Source organism: Meriones unguiculatus, chromosome 12 (genome assembly GCF_030254825.1).
Source record: "Meriones unguiculatus strain TT.TT164.6M chromosome 12, Bangor_MerUng_6.1, whole genome shotgun sequence".
Classification (NCBI taxonomy): domain Eukaryota; kingdom Metazoa; phylum Chordata; class Mammalia; order Rodentia; family Muridae; genus Meriones; species Meriones unguiculatus.
The window spans coordinates 81,555,970-81,575,090 of record NC_083360.1 but is presented as its reverse complement, the minus strand read 5'-3'; the positions used below and the strand labels follow the sequence as shown (position 1 = coordinate 81,575,090).

The following is a 19,121-nucleotide window of genomic DNA, read 5'->3' as shown; positions in this document are numbered from 1 at the left end:
GTTTGAAAAAAACAAACAACCCACGGGCAAAACTTTTGAAGATATAGGTACAGGTGAAGACTTTTAGAGACTCTACTAACAAGTAACAAACCCAAGAAATGACAAATGGGATGGCATGCCCAGCAAATGAACCATCAGCAGAGTAAAGAAACAACCTACAGAAGAGGAGAAAACTTTTACCACCTATTTATCTGAAGCTGGATGTGGGGAAACAAATGTCTCAGGATAAGGAAAAAGAGGACACACCCCCAACATTTCTTGATGGGGATGTAAGCTGATAAAACTAGTATGGAGATCAGTATAGGGGTTCAACACGAAACCAAAAGCTGAGCTACAATATGACCCACCTATGCATATACCCAAGGATTCCAAGTCAAAGAGATACTTGGACATCTATGTTTACTGGTACACTACTCACAACAGCCAAGACATGGGAGTAAGCATGTCCATCAACATGCGAATGGATATAAACCCATGCACATACACAATGCCATTTTCTTTAGTTGTAGAAAAGAATGGAATGAAATTACAACACTGTCAAAAAAATATGGATGGACTAAGATCTTATATTAAGCAAAATAAGCCAGACTAAAAAGGAAAAGCGTTTTCCCATATATAAAAATCTAGATGTAAATTTATATATGTATACACGGCTCAGAAGTCAACAGTATATATATGCCATGAAAGCAGAGGGGTACTACTTGGGAGGGTGAAGGAGACAGACAAGAGGTGGACTTAGGGGTGTCTAGGGAAGGAACAAAGTATAATGTACATATGAAAATGCCCCCAAAAATAAACCCCTAAAGTTAAAAAGAAAACAAACAAATAAGAAACAACTCCAAATAAGGTATTTATGGGACGAGCACTTGGGAGGTAGAAGCAGGAGGATGAGGAGTTCAAAGTCATTTTCTTATCCATGTTCATTCTTACTCCACAGCTAGTTTGAAGCCATTTAAGGTTATATAAGACTCTTGTCTTACAAACAAAAACTAAAATTCAAAACAGAATAAGCAATCAATCAAACAAACAAGCAAAAAAAAAAAAAAATCAAAAAAATCAAATGCCAAATTCACCAAAATGTCCAAGGGATTGGTAGTGAACAGAACACTCAGTTTTCACAGGAACAAATACAAATGGCCAATTTAAAAGATCATCCTACTCGTCCAACAACAATCTAGACTCCTTTTCTTCCCATAATGTCTAAAAATATAAAAATATGCCAGGGAAAAAGCGCTGTTACACTAGTCTTTGTGCTCTGTGTGTTACGGCGTTACTGTGGCTCGTGGGTCTGCCAACTATTCATGCACATTACTGGCTTCCATACATCTGAAAGCTGTGATCAACAAAGAGTGCTGACAAAATCTTCATTGCTAGTGCCTTGAAGAGCAGGTCAAGTTCATGTGCAAGAAGAAAACACACACACGTAAGGGAGAAAAGACACATGCAATAGTACTCTGCAAACAAGGTGATTAACAGTTTTAATCTACAAATTTCTGATCTTAAAAATATTTTGGCACTGATTTCACCTACTGTTGGTAATACCCTTTTGGATTTAACATATTTCCCCCTTTCTTCCTCTGCTTGAACTTTTAAAGGGCTTAAAAAAATTCTTTCAAGGAGCTGGAGAAAAATGGCATTTAGTGGTTGGGTGACTCTAAAGGCCCCATGTTCAATTCCTAGCACCCACATGGTGGCTCACTCTGGTCTCAGGGGAACTGATGCGCTCTTCTGACCTCTTTAAGCACCAGGAACACATCTGTGGTACACACACAGGTAAAACACTAATCAGTGTACATTAAAAAAAAAAAAAATCCTTTGAGGATATTTGTTTTGTTTCCTAATGAGTGATTTCAAGTAAGTCAGTTGTTTAATTTACTGAAAGTAAAACCAAGATATACTGAGGTATGCTGTGACCACAATATAAAATCTTCATGAAATTAGCCTATTATAACAGAACTTAAGATTAACATCAGAATTAATTCCAAGTATAAAAAGAACAACTTGATATTTTCACATCAGACCCTCAAAGAATTAGTCCTCTCTTTGTTTGCTAGAGCAACTAAGTACAGCATATGGCAGCTGATTCTTCATCATTGAAAGCCCCAACTCAAACATTTATAAAGGAATAAAAGTTATATTTGTAATGAAGCACATGCTGAAACTTTGGCTCAGGGTTACAAGTTTTTAAAGTCACACTGATGGAGGTTTTGCTTGTGTACTTTCAGTAGCAGTTCCAGAAGTGACCTAGAGAGGTAATCCAGCATAGTTTAGTTAGCAGGATTTGCATGCAAGAAATACTAGAGAAATAAAATGTACTTCCCAACCTGCAAAATGGATTTTAGAACAACTTCAGGAACATGCAGTCAGTGACGGGCATAACACAACCTTTTCCCAGAGTGCTGAGTGCATTTGATTTGGACATACTGGATGCCACCCTGTGGATACTAAACACTCAAAAGTTCCAAAGTTCAAAGTTTCTCTCTTACTATTGATACTTTCCTTTTGTTAAAGATGCTATTATTTTTTACTGTGTGTATGCATATATGTGTGTGCATGAGTGTGCAGGTGCCTGTGGATGTCAAAGGTATCAGACTGTCTGGACCTAGAGTTACAGGTGGTTATGAGTCTGGGTATCAAATGTGGGTCTTCTGCAAAAGCAGCAGTAGTTCTTAATTGCTGAGTAATTCATTAGTAATGCTTGATGCCCATCCCATACTCATGAATAAACATAATAAAAAACTTTTGAAAAGAATTAAATGCTCAAATCTGCAAATTATTATGGAGTCCTTTAGGATATATACTGTGTATGACTGATAGTTATAGGATATCAAATCATCATATCTAACCTGCTCTGATAGATGCCTCTGAGAAACACCATTTTAAGAATATGATTTAAGAGCATTTAGGACTTAACTATAAAAGATTTTAATTGTGTGTGTGAGGGGGGGGGAAGGTGCTTGCCATGAAGCCTGATAACCTGAATCCAATCCCAAGGTCCCCCCTGGGGAAAGGAGAGGCTGACTCCAGAGCTGTCCTCAGACTTTCACACTATAGCACACACATCACACAAGTATTTTCACTGTAAATTTGATGTTAAAAATATTTTAAATTTTCAAAATTACTTTAAAAAGCAACTGATAATTGCTGAAAGAGAAAATTTGTTTTCTTCAGTGGAATGACAGGTTCTTTTACCCACACCCAGAAGCAGTCCCCACATTCAGAAGCAGTCAGCTAAGACGAACGAGACATCGTGTGTGTGCTTAAAGGAGAGAAATAAGACAAGATGGCTGGATAGGATATGGGAAGATTTAGAAGAGAAAGAATATAAAAAAAAATATTGCATAAAATTCTCAATGAATAAGCAAAAACATTATTTAAAAAATGTAAACAAACCTCTTATCACAAATAGCAGAACAAAAATCAGTAAGTAACTGCATTGCATATTCAATTTGAGAAGCTAATAGACTTAGTAAATGAGCTCAATTCTTAAATACTTACAGTTATTGTACCTTGAAAAAGTCACGTGGAAAATATGTCAGACAGTGTAAGTATGCTTACATTAATTAGTTGTAAATCAGAAGATTATAATATTTATTATTACAGAAACTTTAATACTAGCTAACAGCACATTAAGGTGACAATTTAGGTTATGAAACTAAATTTCTTCTTGTAAAAAGAGGACATAAGTCATTACTTACTTTATTAGCCTGAATCAGATGAAAATCTTTTCCATAGGCCTTCAGCCCTTGTTCAAAATTTCTACATTCTTCCTCTGTCCACACAGATAATTCCTCTGACAAAATAAGGGTATCAGAGCAAACTATTAATATTTAACAAGGAAACAAAGAAAAGAAAGATTTTAAAAACAAAGATCTAACTTTCTGGCAAAACAATTAAGGGAGTATCTTACTCTTGAATGCTAATATTGGTCATTGCCAAAAATACAGTGATAAAAATCCCTGATTTAATAAAAAACTAGATCGATTTGGTTCCTAACTCTCTGATCTCAAATCTGGTCCACTTGTCCACTTGTTCCTTCTTTGTTATTAAGACAAGATCTTGCTAGGTGGGCATGGTGGTGCGCTCCTTTAATCCTAACACTCAGAGAGGCAGAGGCAGGTGGACTGCTGTGAGTTTGAGGTCAGCCTGGTCTACAACCAAATTCAGAACTTCTTAACCCAATTGTCAGTAGCCACATTCCATTCCTTCAACTTGTTAAGTTCCTTCTTACTTTGGACTTTCCATGGAATTATGTTCTGCTCCTACTTCACCCTCTTTCAGCAACATAATCATTTACTTACCAGTAAAAATATTTTGTTCTCACAGTTTTCCCTCAAATTCTCACCTTAGCTAGGTTATGTCCAACAACAGGCTTTAACTTACCCTCTGAAGATCAACAACTGTTTTTCAGTTTGCCCTTTAGTTTGTCAGGCACCATGATGCTTATGTCCTCAGAGCTAAAGAGCCTTCAGACTAACGCCAAATAAAGAGATAACCTATCACTGCCCTGTCTACAGATACACACACAGCATTTTTAGGACCGTGGAGGAGGAGCCAAATTTAGAGTAAAAAAAGGGAAAATGTGGGTTTTAATTATAGCTTTTTTACACTTGCCTCAGCCATGTTACTTTTGCTTAGAGACTAAATCTCACAATTCTACTTAATACTTCTTTACATCTGGATTAAGTGTACCCTGGTGAGTATGGGGAGGCCAGGGAACAACTTTATGGAACTGGTTCTTTCTCCCTCCTCTACAAGGGGTCCGGCTATCTAACCTCCAGGTTGTTAGGCTTGAGTGACAACTACTTTTGCCTCCTGAGCTACCTCATTAGCCCTAACTCAAGAGTTCTAAAGTTAGGCAATAGGTGTTATAGTATTTAACTCACAGAGCGATTATAAAGATCAAAGAAAAAAATCTTTAAATATATTTTGAAATTGTAAGGCATTACATACTTTAGACTTACATAACAGAACAATCTTAATTCCATTCCTTAACAATCTGTATGAAACTTGTGCTCTGCAAATATTTACTGAATTCAGAAAGACTAGAATTATTTAGCTGAAGAGATATTTAGGTAAACTGAAAAGGTTAAAATTTGAAACTTCTGCCAAGTCATGAAACAAAGGTCTAGCATATGCTTACCGCGTGCTGCTTTGACATTAAATCTCAATCTTCTCAAGGCTTCTTCTGTATCAAAATTGCATTTTACCAATTCATATAAAGCCTAGAAAAACAAGATCTCTACATAAGACTCACAGACTTTTAACAGTCTGATACTTGTTTTTAAGAGCACATTATTACTGTGAATCATGTATGTGCTTCTATGCTTTCTGGTCTAATTCTAGTGAAAGCAACATACAAAGCATCAAGGAAAAACATGAATCCAATCCCAACCTTATATGCTTCTCACTATGTACAATGTAAGGGCATGTAACCTACTGACCACAGTAGCTTAGCAACTGAGATATTAATTTCATATAAAATATTTTGTTTAAGCTATAATTCTTTGGAGCCTTCTGAAATTCCTAAATATTTTAAACAAATTGAGAAAAAAAACAATGACAACAAGGTTTTTAAAAATGCTCTTCTATTAGCTTCATGGTAGGTATTAGTCTGACAATATACACAATGGTATTATCTGAGAGAAGGCTGCCAACTTGATCACAGCCGTGAAGTCTCATGGAGACAGAAAATGAACAAAACAAAATCCAAAAGAGAACACTTTTTAAAAGTACTACAAAAAGTATACATAGGCAAAGAAAGTTTCAATTTACTGGAGCTGAAATCCCATGTGCCACAATCACCCACTGGGAGTCAGTTCTTACCAAGTAAATCTAAGCACACTAACAGTAGGTCTTGTGCTAATTCCTGTTTCTACAGAAGAGGAGCTCAGGTAGACAGAGCACCGACACTGAAAGTGAGAGCAGCCACGAGAGATGATGACATTTATAAGGAAACCCCAGACAGCTGTTCCTTCATCATGTACCTGCTCATTGTCTTTTATGTGAGATCCTTCAGGAATTGCTTCTACACCTTTCTCATCACCTGTTCTTCTAGATGCATCCTTAAGAAATATAATTACTTTATCTTCTGGTAAATATTCTGGGTCCCACAGAAGCTGATCATCATTTTCATATACTAAATTAATAAAACAAAATGTTAATAAAAACTACCAAAAAATAACACAATTTGTGTAGTTAGTGACAATAGATATATCACTAAAACAAATAACTCACTTTTTTGTTTTTCTCCAAGACAGGGTTTCTCTGTGTAGCCTTGCCTGTCCTGGACTCACTTTGTAGACCAGGCTGGCCTCGAGGTCACAGAGATCCCTCCACAAGTGCTGGGATCATAGGCCATGCCCAGCCATAACTCAGTGTTTTAAAAATTTACACATATTTTCTCTGCATGTACTGTGGACATGGCACACCATACATGTGGTGGTCAGAGGACCACTTGTGGGAGTCAGTGTTGTGTTTCCCATATAGCCCTGGCTGTCCTGGAACTTGCTTGAATCTGGCTGCCCTCAAATTCAGAGATCCACGTGCCTCTGCCACCATCATCCATTGGGAGTCAGTCCTTAACATGTAGCTCTCAAGGATCAAAGTCAGGTCATCAGGCTTGGTGGTGAGTGCCTTTACCCACAGAACTATCTTGACAGCCGAAGCTCCCCAATCCCCCTCTTTTTTTTTTTTTTCTTGATATTGCATTCCAGGCTGGCCGTAAACTTTTGATCTTTTTACTTCAGCCTCCTAAATGATGAAAATATAGGTGTGTGCCACCACACTCAGCTTATACTACATCTGTTTTCTATTTTCTGTGTTCTCTGCTTATGAGCCTGCACATGTGTTATAATCATTTTCATATAAAAGTCAGAACCTTTAAAATGCATTTACATTTCATCATAATTTCCACTATACTAAGAATAAAGTCACTGGACAGTGGCAGTACACACTTTACCTTTAACCCTAGCAGTATGGAGGGAGGTGAATCACTGAGTTAGAGGACATTCTACAGAGCAAGTTCCAGGACAGCCAGGGCTCCACAGAGAAACCCTGTCTCAATGGCACCACAACCCCTCCACAAAAGAATAAATGTCTAAATCTCAGCGAAGTTTGAAAACAGGGTGGGGTGGGAGGACGACATGACCTAAGACAGTGCGTTATGAGTCCAAACAACACTGATAATACATAAAAATCCAGAAACCACAGCTTAAAATGAAACTGGTACCACAAGCATGGCACCACAGGAGTATGACAGATGCTTCCAACAACAACTTCCAAGCCTGATTAAATCCCAGAGTGACCAACGACTGAAAAGAGGCTTGCTGGGCCTACTAACAAGGACATGAGGATGTGTTAACTGGAGCATTAGACGCGACTGGAAAGGCAAATAGAAAGTTAAATAAAGCAAAAACCTTCTAAGAAGTTTGGATGGGAGGGTAGGGATATGACAGCAGCAGTGAGGGAATCCAGTTGGACAAAAATTATAACACCTTTATTTTTAAAGACAAGAGACAAATATTTGAATTTCAACAGAAAGAAAATCACTTGATAAGAAAACTTTGAGACACAGGATGACTGTCAAAATTCCTTGTATTACAAAAAGGAATCAGGAGCTAATTAAGCATTTCCTGAATGCTAGGCAATGTATCAATTGCCTACACATATATTACTTTCTTCCTTTATCTTCACACATGTACTTAAAAAACTACCTGAAAAGACAGAGAAACCCTGTCTTAAAAAAAAAAATAAAACCAAAAAATGAAAAACAAAGTCCAACCAAACAAGCAAAAAAAAAAAAAAAAAAAAAAACAAAAATAACCCAAAACCTATTTTTTTCTTGGTTCTCTCAATTATAACTCAAAGGAGAATATGCAGAAACATGTCCTTTTACCATTCTTTTTCTAACTGTTAGCATAATAAACTCTAAAACTAAAACTAAAATGTTGAATCCCTTAATAAGTGAATTTGGACAGAGTACTAATTTTCATTTTCTGCTCAGCCTGTTCTGCAGAGGGAACCAATCCCTCACTCTGCTTTAAAGAGGAAGTGAAGGGGTGGGTGTCTGAATTCAGTGTTCTCCAAGCTACACAATATTTAAACCTCTCAACAGCAGAAATTACCTAAAAAATATCTGTGAGTCACTGACAATATTCTGCAGATCCTTAAACTAGGTAGATGGCCATCACCAGGTGGCACCAAATGACAAGTGAGCCTAATATAAGGCTGGCTGATTGTTTCAGGAAAGTTACAATAACACTGCATGTAGACAATTAAATATAGTAATGAGCATGAGGTGAGAGGAACTGGAGTCTCTCTAAATCCACACTGCATAGGCAATATGCATACAAATGCAAATTAGCAAGAGTTCGGAGAGCAGTTCACTAGTATTTGAGGAAAGGGTAGACAGGAAATGCTTGGGTAGTATCTTACTAAAGACTGACTTAGTCATTAAATGAGGCCCCAGAACCTGTACTTCTTGCCAATTCATAGATAAATCTAATCAGGCTGCTCTGTGGACCATACTTATAGATACTGACATTGTTCGTTTCAGCTATTTTATTACTTACGGTAAACTTGGAAAAATTTAAAGTAATCAAATTGAATGTGTCAAATAACCAAGCTGAACCAGCACAACTATCTAATAAACTCTACTACAGATAGTTGGCAAGGACGACATACAAGAACTAGAAGATTATGCAATCAGTTAGGAGAAAATAAATATTTGACAAAGAAGCTAAAAGCCACCATTAAAATGCCACAAACTTCTGTAATTTGGAAATAATTACTAATGAATAAATGTATACTTAACATATTGTCAATTTTATTCTATTTTAATGCCCAAGAAAATGTGATCTAATCAGTCTATCTTAGTATGAAAAAGCTCTCAGAAGTGTGATACAATACTGGAGAGCTCACCTCAGAATTGACCATATTTTCAGAACATCACATTCATATAGTGTTTTGACACAGTTACATGAACTGCTTGTTTTACACAGTACTGTTAAAGGATAAGCCTTCCTAAACACAACATCTAAAGGCCAAACTGATCTGAAATCCAAAACACAGTCTCAAGTATTGTGAGTAACGGCTATTCAACCTGCCCTAATATATACCACATTTGTTCACGTCCCCATTCTAGTCTCATTAGAGCTAAGAACAGAACCAGGTGTTGTGGCAGTATGTCTATAATCTTAGGCATCAGGAAACTGAAACAGCATGATTACCTGGACCCAAGAGTTTGAGAATGTCTGGAAATGGTAAGATTCTGTCTCAAAAAACCAACAAAACCCCAAAGCAGCTCCTTGTACTATGGCACACTAGCTCAGGGGGCTAGGGAGCTCAAAGTCAAGTTGGACTACGGAGACTCAGCCTCAAAGCAAACACTCTAAAAATGAAACAAAAATAAATATTCTGTCCTAATACAGTCTTTATCTGGCGAACATCTGTTCAGAAAGAATCTTGGGCTGGATACTGGGCTCAGCTGGGAGCGTACTTTCCTAATATTCATGAAACCCTGGATTGAATCCCCAACACTGCATAAAACAGGATTTGAGGCACAGGCCACAGAGTATGGTGTGTGAATTACATCTCAATGAAGCTCATTATTGAAAACTACTTCCCAAAAACCACAAAAACCAAAGCCAAAACTCTCACATGGTCTGAAGGAGACACTAATTCTAAGAACAAATAAACTACAAGCCAAGGTTAAAGACAAGTTTTCCCTTATCTCTCAGATCAGTGATATTTTTCTGGCCAGATGTGCAACTTAAGCTGGGTCAATGCACACTCCAAAACTTGCTGGAGCTCATTAAGAGGTCTTCATTTCTGCTTGTTCTCTAGTTGTATACAGGATTGGGTGAAGTTTAAGACAAGGGCTCCTAGTAGCCCTCTTAGTCAGGGAGGAGCAGGCACTGTACTAAGAGCCCGAGACCAGCTGCATGCAAAGCAACGCCAGCCTAAACCCAGTGATGAAGGGAAGTGAAGGAGGTTTCTGTCACCTTCCAAGTGTATTCCCTCTGAAAAAGCAAAACAAAAAACCCAAACAAACTGATTCCAAATTAATCATACTGAATATGTATGATTAAGATTATATATGAGTAAGATTAATCATACTGAATACTAATACTATATATGAAATACTATGTGACAGATAAAAGAAGGCTAAGTGTTATGCAGAATCACCAGAAGATTCTGTAAATAAATGCTACTTCTATAATTCTATAGATTAAAAAAAAGTTATGTAATGTAACAAAGGCCCAATGTCAAAGAATCACTCAAGTGTACTGACTCTCCAGTGGCTCTGGCCACAGCATTCTCCCCAATTATTACCTAGGACACCACATATTTCCTAAGCACCTATGTGATAGAGATCAACCAGTGGGCATTAAGAATAGAAAGATGAATAAGCAAATGACTGTAATATGAACCCTCCGTACTTACAGGTTCTATACCTGTGTACTTAATTAACAATGGGCTGAAAACACTCAGGGAAAAAGTCTGTGTCTACATTGACTATATAATCATCTTTTGCTATTATTCCCTAAGAAAGTCTGATTTATATAGCATTTACATTGTACAATAACCAAGATATGATTTAAAGCACGAGATGTCTATGAGAGGGTATATTCAAATTCTACACTAAGTCACACAGGAAACTTGAGTATCTGTGTATTTTGATGTCCTTGGGGCAAGGAAGAGAGAGTCCTAAAGTTAATTCCCACAGATAGAGATGTGTGCTTTGTCAAGCATCAACTAAAATTCATATAAAATGTAAGTAAATGTTAATGAAGTTATAACCAAGGAGATTTTGTAGCCAAAAGAAATGCAAGTTTGAAAGGAAAGTGCCTAGTGAGTGTGTTACTGTAAGTTTTAAATCTTGTTTACATCAGGAGTGGTAACCAGTAAGGAATACAACGGGCGGGAGTCTACTAAATCTCATGGCAGACACATCTGTCCTCCTTCTGGAGGAGTCATCACAGGGAGGGTATTCGTTCATTGAAAAGATCCCTGATCCATCTCTGAATGACTCCTACAATAAGGACCTCAGAGGCAGGCACCATGGCACACACCTGCAATCCCCGCTACTTGGGAGCTTTTAGTATGAAACCTGTAGACAATTCAACAGATCAAGACCTAGCTCAAAATAGAGGCTGGGAATGTGGTTCCACGGGTTTAATTTCCAGAACCCCAACCCAAACCCAAACCCAGACCCTAGAATCGTTTTTTCATTGGCGGCACTTTTACAAGTAAAACGTGTTCTCACTCAGCGGGTAGGAAACACCCTGGGGTTCTGCACCAGGGATGCACTAATCAGCAGTATCTTTTTATGAACTTTATTTTTAGCAGTGTACTGTGTAATAATGGTATTTGCTTTATGCTCACAGGTTACACTGCACAGAAATTAATTTTGTGGGATTTTTTTAAGCCAGAATTTCTTTTTTATTGTTAAATTTTCTTCATACAATACATTCTGCTCACATTCTTTGCCCTTCCATGTGGGAACTTTTGAAGCTTCAAGTTAAGGAAGGTCCAGAACAGACACCTCTGGACTAAAAACTTTGTCTTGAATGCTTGGGAGTGTGCAGTATGTACATGCTTTACCACTAAGCCACACCAACAGCCCTTAACGCCAAACTTTCAAAATATAGGCACTAGTTCCTTCATAGACAAAAATGTTTAAATGCCTAGTAAAATGGAACAAATGTTTACCTCTTAGTTCCCTACTAACAGAAAGAAAGAACTCAGCTGTGGTCATGGCCTGCTACTGTAGAGACACTGTACTTAAATTTCGATTACAAACATAAACAAAAGGCAACATTTTTTACATACAATAAGGTAGCCACATTAAGAAATACACAAAATTCCAGCACAGAACAAGGTGACTCCAGTTTGGTGTCCTCAATGGTTCCACGTGATAGAGAAGCTAAGCTAGGCAAGCTTGCTAAAGTCAAGATTAAGTGATATTACATCTGGCTACAAAATTTAATAATTTGTGATGTATCCTACTTCTCACTGCTTGCAACGAGTGTTATATATATTTAAAACAAAGTAGCTGGAGGAAATGGCAAAAAGAATATAAACAACAAAAGACTTCCCAATTCTAAGGTTCTCTATATAAAGCTGTATTGTGAAGAAAATGAAAAAGAAATGAACTCTTAGCTTCAAGTGATGCCATATGTATACAAATGCATCATACAAAGCATTCTACCTATAACCCACCTAAAAGGTAATGTGAAATAGGCTGACTCTCAAAACAACAACTCCCCAGAAACCCAAACCCTCATTCATTTTACATTATTAGATGTACAACTGGCCTTAGGACTTTGACATAAAATGGTTAAAAAACAAACAAACAAACAAAACACTTGTAAGATGTATATATACAGGTAGTATTCCCAAATTAGTTTAAGATACAAATAAGAAAACATTTACTCTGTTTTAGAAGCAAATAAACAACCACTTGTTTATCAATTGGTTTTGAAACTGGAAACTGAGAAGTTATCTATTATAGAGGCTAGTAAGTACCAAGTTCAGAGCATTTAAAATTCAGAAAAAAGATATTTTAAAGCACACACCTTCAGAATGTTCTTCTTTTAGATTTATACAGACAAAACTGGAAAAATAGTGATCAGTCTGACAGATAAAACAGCTTCATTTCTATAAGCCATTAGGGTTATTTAGTAGGCTGTCATGTTCTTACCACGTTTTATAACTTAACAGACCACACTGGGGAGGTGTCTCAGCAGGTAAAGTGGCTGCTGTCCAAGCCTGAAAACATGGGTTTGGACCCCCCCGCACCATCTGTAAAAGCCAGAGTAGCAGTGAGCATCCATAATCCACCAGTGGTAGAACACAGATGCTCACTGCAGCCAGCCTAGCTGTGTCTCAAGGTGAAGAGCCTATAGAGGAAGAATCCAACAAACACACACCATCCCCCAAAATAAGATCATCACTTCAAAAGTTCAGATAACTCACCTTTTTCATTTTCCTTGTATCTACAAATGCCAACTGGAATCTCAGCTTGAAACATGGAGCCCACCATGATTTCCTATTTTAAACATAACAAAAAAGATTTAGTGATACACATCTTATGTTCATTCCTAACTTCAAGATCTTCCTGGGTAAACTCACTCTGGTTTCTGTCTTAAAACCAATTACCTACCTCATGGTAGTATTGTGAGGATGAATGAGTTAATAATAGCTAGGAGCTTACATATGATTGAATGGCAAATAGTAGTAATAATGGGTGAAATGTAATATAAACAATATGTACAAGGTATGGAGAAAAATGGTAACAGCACATTTTGATCAATTCATTAAAATAACCAAAAATATCCTGGAAAAGGGCAAGTCAACTTTGGGTGTTTTAGAGCACCTACACTTATGATACTTTGCATCAGCAATATCAGCATTACTAGGAAAACTTAGAAATTCAAGTCTTTAGGTTCCAACTCATACTTACTGAGGAGAACCTCTATTGATAGGGCTCAGTGCTTAATACAGGCAATTCTAACTTATACTTAGGACTGAGAAACAAAGCTTTAAGATAAGGGGGGGTGGAATATAAAAGGCTTGTAAAGAACTAAGCAGATTCACAGTGAGGTTAGTGCTTGACTTTAATAGAAAACCAAAAGCACCCCTTTCCAAAAAAAGGTTTGAAACTGGCTCTTGGGAAAGGCAACTGGAAATCACCAAGGACACTTCTCGGGGCATGGAATCATCACAGATAGACGTGGCACCTTCAAGCAAGTACTTCACATCAAAGGTATAAGCATGTTGGAGGAAGTTTAGATGACTCCCAGGGCTTAAAAGCTTCCCCTCTGCTGCTGTTGTCACTTCTTTGTAAACAGCATCTTATTCTACCTACTGTAGCTTCATGCACATGCTCAACGCAGCAAAACCATTGTTCTACTAGAGAGGAAAACCAGACTTTCTCAGTTGGTTTTGAAAGAAAAAAAAAAAAAAAAAGGCTTCCTTCATGCTGTCTGACAATTCTTTTAATGGTGTCCACTACAGAGTCCCTCTGATGCCAATCCCTGTGCCTTTTTACTTTATTCACCTGTGCCCACAAACAGTCTCAAATAGCCATGTTCCTTACGTTTCATCCCCCCAAGAGAATTATTCCCTATAGATTCTTGTACAGAATTCCCTCTTCAGTTAATCATCTACACTATATACTCTAACACCTCCCCAGAAGGGAAAGAATTGCAAACAGTAGAAAAGGAGGTGCAGAAAGTAGTGGCTCAGTTTCTAATGACTCATTCCAGTTCCTTCCTTCTATAGGAAAACACCAACAGTCTTCTGACGGTAGTTACAACTGCTCTATAACGGCTGCCATGTTCTAACAGGAACAACTATACATGGAGGCAAAATATCTATAAATATAAAATAAGGAAATAAAACAAAACCCAAAAAGAACAAACAAACAATCTCAACAGGTGTTATTTTTTAAAGAGGACAGAATCAGGCAATCATCTCTCACTAAGAAAAACATCCTTCTGCAAAAATGTGTATACTAACACTTCCTAAGAGCTTCAACTCCTATGCAACACCACAAAACTAAACTCTAAATTTAACTGTGTAGGTAACTGAATAAATAATACTACATAACATTTTAAGGAGAAAAGAAAAAAAATCCAATGTCTCAAGTTTATTTTAGAGACTAGTTGTATGTTTGTAGAGCAGCCCAATCGACATCAACACCACATTCAATCTTGCTGAGTTCTTTTTCTTTTTTAAATAATTCATTTAATTTTATTTTATGTGCATTAGTGTGAAGGTGTCAGATCCGTTAGAATTGGCATTACAGACAGTTGTGAGCTGCTATGTGGGTGCTGGGGATTGAACCCAGGAAATTTGGAAGAGCAGACAGTGCTCTTAACCAGAGCCATGTCTCCAGCCCCTGCTGAGTTTTCTTTAATGAGCAATTTGGAGTGGGAAACTGCAAAGGTTAGTCACATTTTAACAAGACAACAAAATTTGAATTCTGTATTACCTCAGATTAGAAATTTGGATTTCTAATATAGGTGGAATATCAATACACTTAGCAAAATATCATTCTACCCACAGAATCATTTTATGAAAAGATAAAAGTATTTCTTAGTTGGATATATTAATGGGAACTTGTACCAATATTTACGAAATGATTAAATGTCACAAAAAGGCTAATCCATTGAATTCATCAATATACATGAAGCATTAAAAAATACCTTTTTCCAGTCTTCTGACGGAATATAATCTTCATCTTCTTCAGATTCTTCTTCTATTTCACTATCTAGAATACATAGGAGAATTAATACCATAAAACAGATATTTATCCTGTCTATACTAGTACTATCTTTGCATTTTTATACCTACCACCAAATATATAAATATGGCAAAGGGTCTGCTAAATTAGGCCAAGATATTTAAAATCAAGTAACAAACACTGTATTTAAAATGAGACAATAAGCACAAAAATGTTTCTCTCAAATAAAAGAAAAACCATAAATCTCTTGGGGCAAGTCATTTCTCAGGAAATAACTTCCTAAGAACACAAAAACTGCAGGATTAGTGTCAACATTATCTCTTACTAATGTCTAGTTACAAAGCAAGTTGCATGATGTAAAAGTTCTTCACATGGAAAAGAGGGACTTAGACAAAACAATGTTTTCCAGAAAATGTTCTTTATAAAACGGGGAATTTTGTGGCAAAAGAACAAGGCTCGGTACCTTTTAGAAACCTTTATTCTCAATTTCTACTACATCCACGCCATGTGAGCTGTTGCTTGGTTGCATTCAAGCGAGGATGCTGTAGAGGGCTGGTACTTACTTAATACGCACAAAGCACTGGGTGTAATCACCAGCACAGCGTGAAATAAGGCACAGTGGCACAAGCCTGTGATCCCAGCATTCAGGAGGTAGACACATTAAGATCAGAAGTTCAAGGTCATCCTAAGCTATCTAAGAAGTCTACCAGAATTCGATCCTCAGAACCCACATTACGGCAGAGAAAAATGACTGCTGTTCTTCTGACCTCCACATAATCCTCCCTAAACAGTGGAACCTGGTGAACTATATTAGCACATATCCACACCCCAAGAATCTAACCACCTTTTTAGACCTAGGAACCACAGATTAGAGAAGACAACACTATATACACACATAGCTATGCGCTGCCTGATGTCACCTCTGGTCAACAGAGTCAATTTACTTATGATAGTGGTTCTGCAAGATTTTATCATCTCAAGGTGCTGTATCCATATTAGTCACACCATCAAGAAACTTAACATATTTCTCATAATATATCCCTGTTGCTGACTAACACACGAGTATACATAAAAGATGGCTCAGCGTTAACAAAGCAAAATAGAAAATGAAAACTTCAAGATTACACAAATTAAAAGGAACACACTCCTATTTAGCCAGTATATGAAGCAGTAATTATTGTGAAACATGCATTGAGAACAGGGCCAGCCTATTTTGATACTATAGTAATCCCTAACAAAATCCATTTACCTTGAAAAGCAATTTCAGAATAATTGAATTCAAGTAACAATAAAACCACACTAGAATTTTAGGTAATATACAAGAGTGAAAATTATGTTCTAACTATAGCAACAATAATACATACTTGTATCAAAATATTTACATCGACGTGGGCGGATTATTTCCTGAGCATCTTGGGAAGTAACAGACTGTGAAGGATCATCATTGGAAGACTGAGTTTCATCCTCCTGACCTGATGAATCCTTTGTATTCTCTTCCTACAGAATAAGAAAACGTACTTACAATATGAAGAATGCTGTTATAGACCAGTGGTCAAATTGTGTTTTAGATGTAACCGTACCGGTATAATAAACACACTAAATGTAATGTAATTCCCTGGCTTAGCTCTCGGAACTGAGACGAGACCTTCGACCTGAAGTCCCAGACATTTAGAGTTTAGCAGTGCTAACTTCTTAGTTTTGATAAGGGCATGAAGTTACACCAGATATTAATAATTAAAAAAGCAGTATGACCTTCATGTATCTAAAATGATTTTTAAAAAATATGTAACTGCCAGTCAGTCTGTATTATTTAAAACTAACTTTTTTCTAAGTTGGTATTATTTAGAAAAAGCAAAAAAACACAAAAAAAATCTGAAATGATATAGACCAAATTTATCTCACAGAAGTGAATTATAAGCGATTTCCAATTTTTATAATGCACATTTCTGTATTTTTATTTTTAAAATTTAATCTTACTTTAAAATTTGATTTAGAGTTTAGTACTATCTGTGGATTTACAAATACAACAGAATCTTGGAATATAAATGCTCCACAAATAAGACAAAAAACATGCACTAACTTACTTTATTTTCCCCACTACAGCCGCTATTGTCATCATTATCAGCATCTTCATCATCTTCACCCTCTTCCTCCTCCTCTTCCTCCTCTTCATCTTCTTCAGGTAACCGAACAGTGCCGTCATACCCATAGAGGCTGAGAAGCTCGTGGATTGGCATGTCACCTTCCTAAGTACACCAAAGTCAGTCAATTTCTGAAGTCGATGACTTTATATTTCCATGTTATGATTTACTAAATTGACACTTTTTTTCTTTAGAGCATGTGGGTGTTTTGTGTCTAATATGTTCAGTACTTTTAAATTATGCAAAGAAAAACCCATTTTAAAAAATTCTTATAAACTGGCCAATTCTAATTGTTCCATATCATTGTCAATAGTCTGAAATCTTAAGAGCTTTTTCAATAATTCAGTTTATATAGCACACAGTCAGTTAGCCCTTATATGCGGATTATTACAAACAGTATCCTAAATAATCTGGAGCAAAGAAGAGTAATTAGAAAACAGTATGTCATCTAATTCAGTAAACCCAGAAAGGGAGATTAAATACCTTTGCTCATACAGAGCACACTGCAGGAACATAGCAATTATACACAAAACAATACAAGATAACAAAGACATCCATATTTTTCAAAAGCAATCTTCATTCACATAAGATCATGTCAGCATTGACATCTATGGAACAATCTCATAATGAGGAAACATGGACACATACGGTAAACCCACACAAGTTGCATTATAATACAGGCAGAGTTTCATCATCTGACTCTAAAGGGTGATAATCTTATTAGTGCATCTTATGGCCTCATTCAGAACCTTCTTCAAACCCTTAAAAGGACAGAACCACTGTGAATAAAATGAAGAAACAGCCTTATCTGAAAAAATAAACCAGTTTTCTACAGAACTAAGTCGCTAATCAAATGATGCCAAGTATCAGAAACAGAAAAAAAATTTTGTAAAATAATCAATATTTAACCTAAATCATCTTAACATAGTATACAAACAAACACAAATACATGTATGTGTTCTGAGGAGAAACATATGTCAATTCAGAACCTACAGAAACGGTTCTCTTTAACTAAGACAGAATGTTTCATAATTTCCATCATTATGTGCCTTACTAACCAACAGACGTCTACCTCACATATCCCCTCACATTTCTGCAGGGATATATACATTGGAAATGTTTAACCTAAGTTGGTAACACAAAGTTAATGTCCCCTCACTTAGAAACTATGTAGAGGTGTGTTTGTGTGTGCTGAGAGCACTTATTGCTCATGCAGAGGACCTGGATTCAGTTCTCAGCACCTCAACTGGGCAACTCATAATTGCCTATAACTCCAGTTCCAGGGGATGTGACATCTCTGTCCTTGGGCACCTGCACTCAAGTATATGCCCTGATACATACACACACACACACACACACACACACACACACACACAATTTGTTAAGAAAAAGAATCTAGTAATTATAATCTGTAAATTCCTCATAGAGAGAAAATGCCATTTGCTACTTGGAACTACAAGCTGTAAATAATTTATGTGCCTATTTTGAAAGCAAGTTCAGTTCTGAAAGGTCCAATAATTTGTAGAAAATACAGTCTGACAAGCAATGCTGCATCCAGATGAAATAATTGACGGCCATGCTGTGTTATTTTAAAAGCATAACCAAAACTCTAGCTGAGGTATAGAAGGAATTGGCCCGTGGAAAACTGAAAGTCTGAACTGTGCAAAGGACACTGAAATTTGAGATTAAGAGTCAGTACTCACAAAGAACAGAACTTCAAAACCAAG

General features: G+C 36.7%; 1 protein-coding gene across 18 annotated transcripts in view; it reads right to left on the bottom strand.

The window, feature by feature from the left end:
- Positions 1–19,121, bottom strand: part of Mier1 (MIER1 transcriptional regulator) — a 50,691-nt gene that overhangs the window by 10,505 nt on the left and 21,065 nt on the right. For all 18 annotated transcript variants that reach the window (XM_060366029.1, XM_060366030.1, XM_060366031.1 and 15 more), the window contains 7 exons: positions 17,338–17,499; positions 16,618–16,750; positions 15,216–15,280; positions 12,982–13,054; positions 5,988–6,139; positions 5,144–5,225; positions 3,699–3,793 (listed from right to left, as the gene is read on the bottom strand). In XM_060366029.1, coding sequence (XP_060222012.1) covers positions 3,699–3,793; positions 5,144–5,225; positions 5,988–6,139; positions 12,982–13,054; positions 15,216–15,280; positions 16,618–16,750; positions 17,338–17,499 — 762 coding nt within the window. The remainder of the gene's footprint in view (positions 1–3,698; positions 3,794–5,143; positions 5,226–5,987; positions 6,140–12,981; positions 13,055–15,215; positions 15,281–16,617; positions 16,751–17,337; positions 17,500–19,121) is intronic.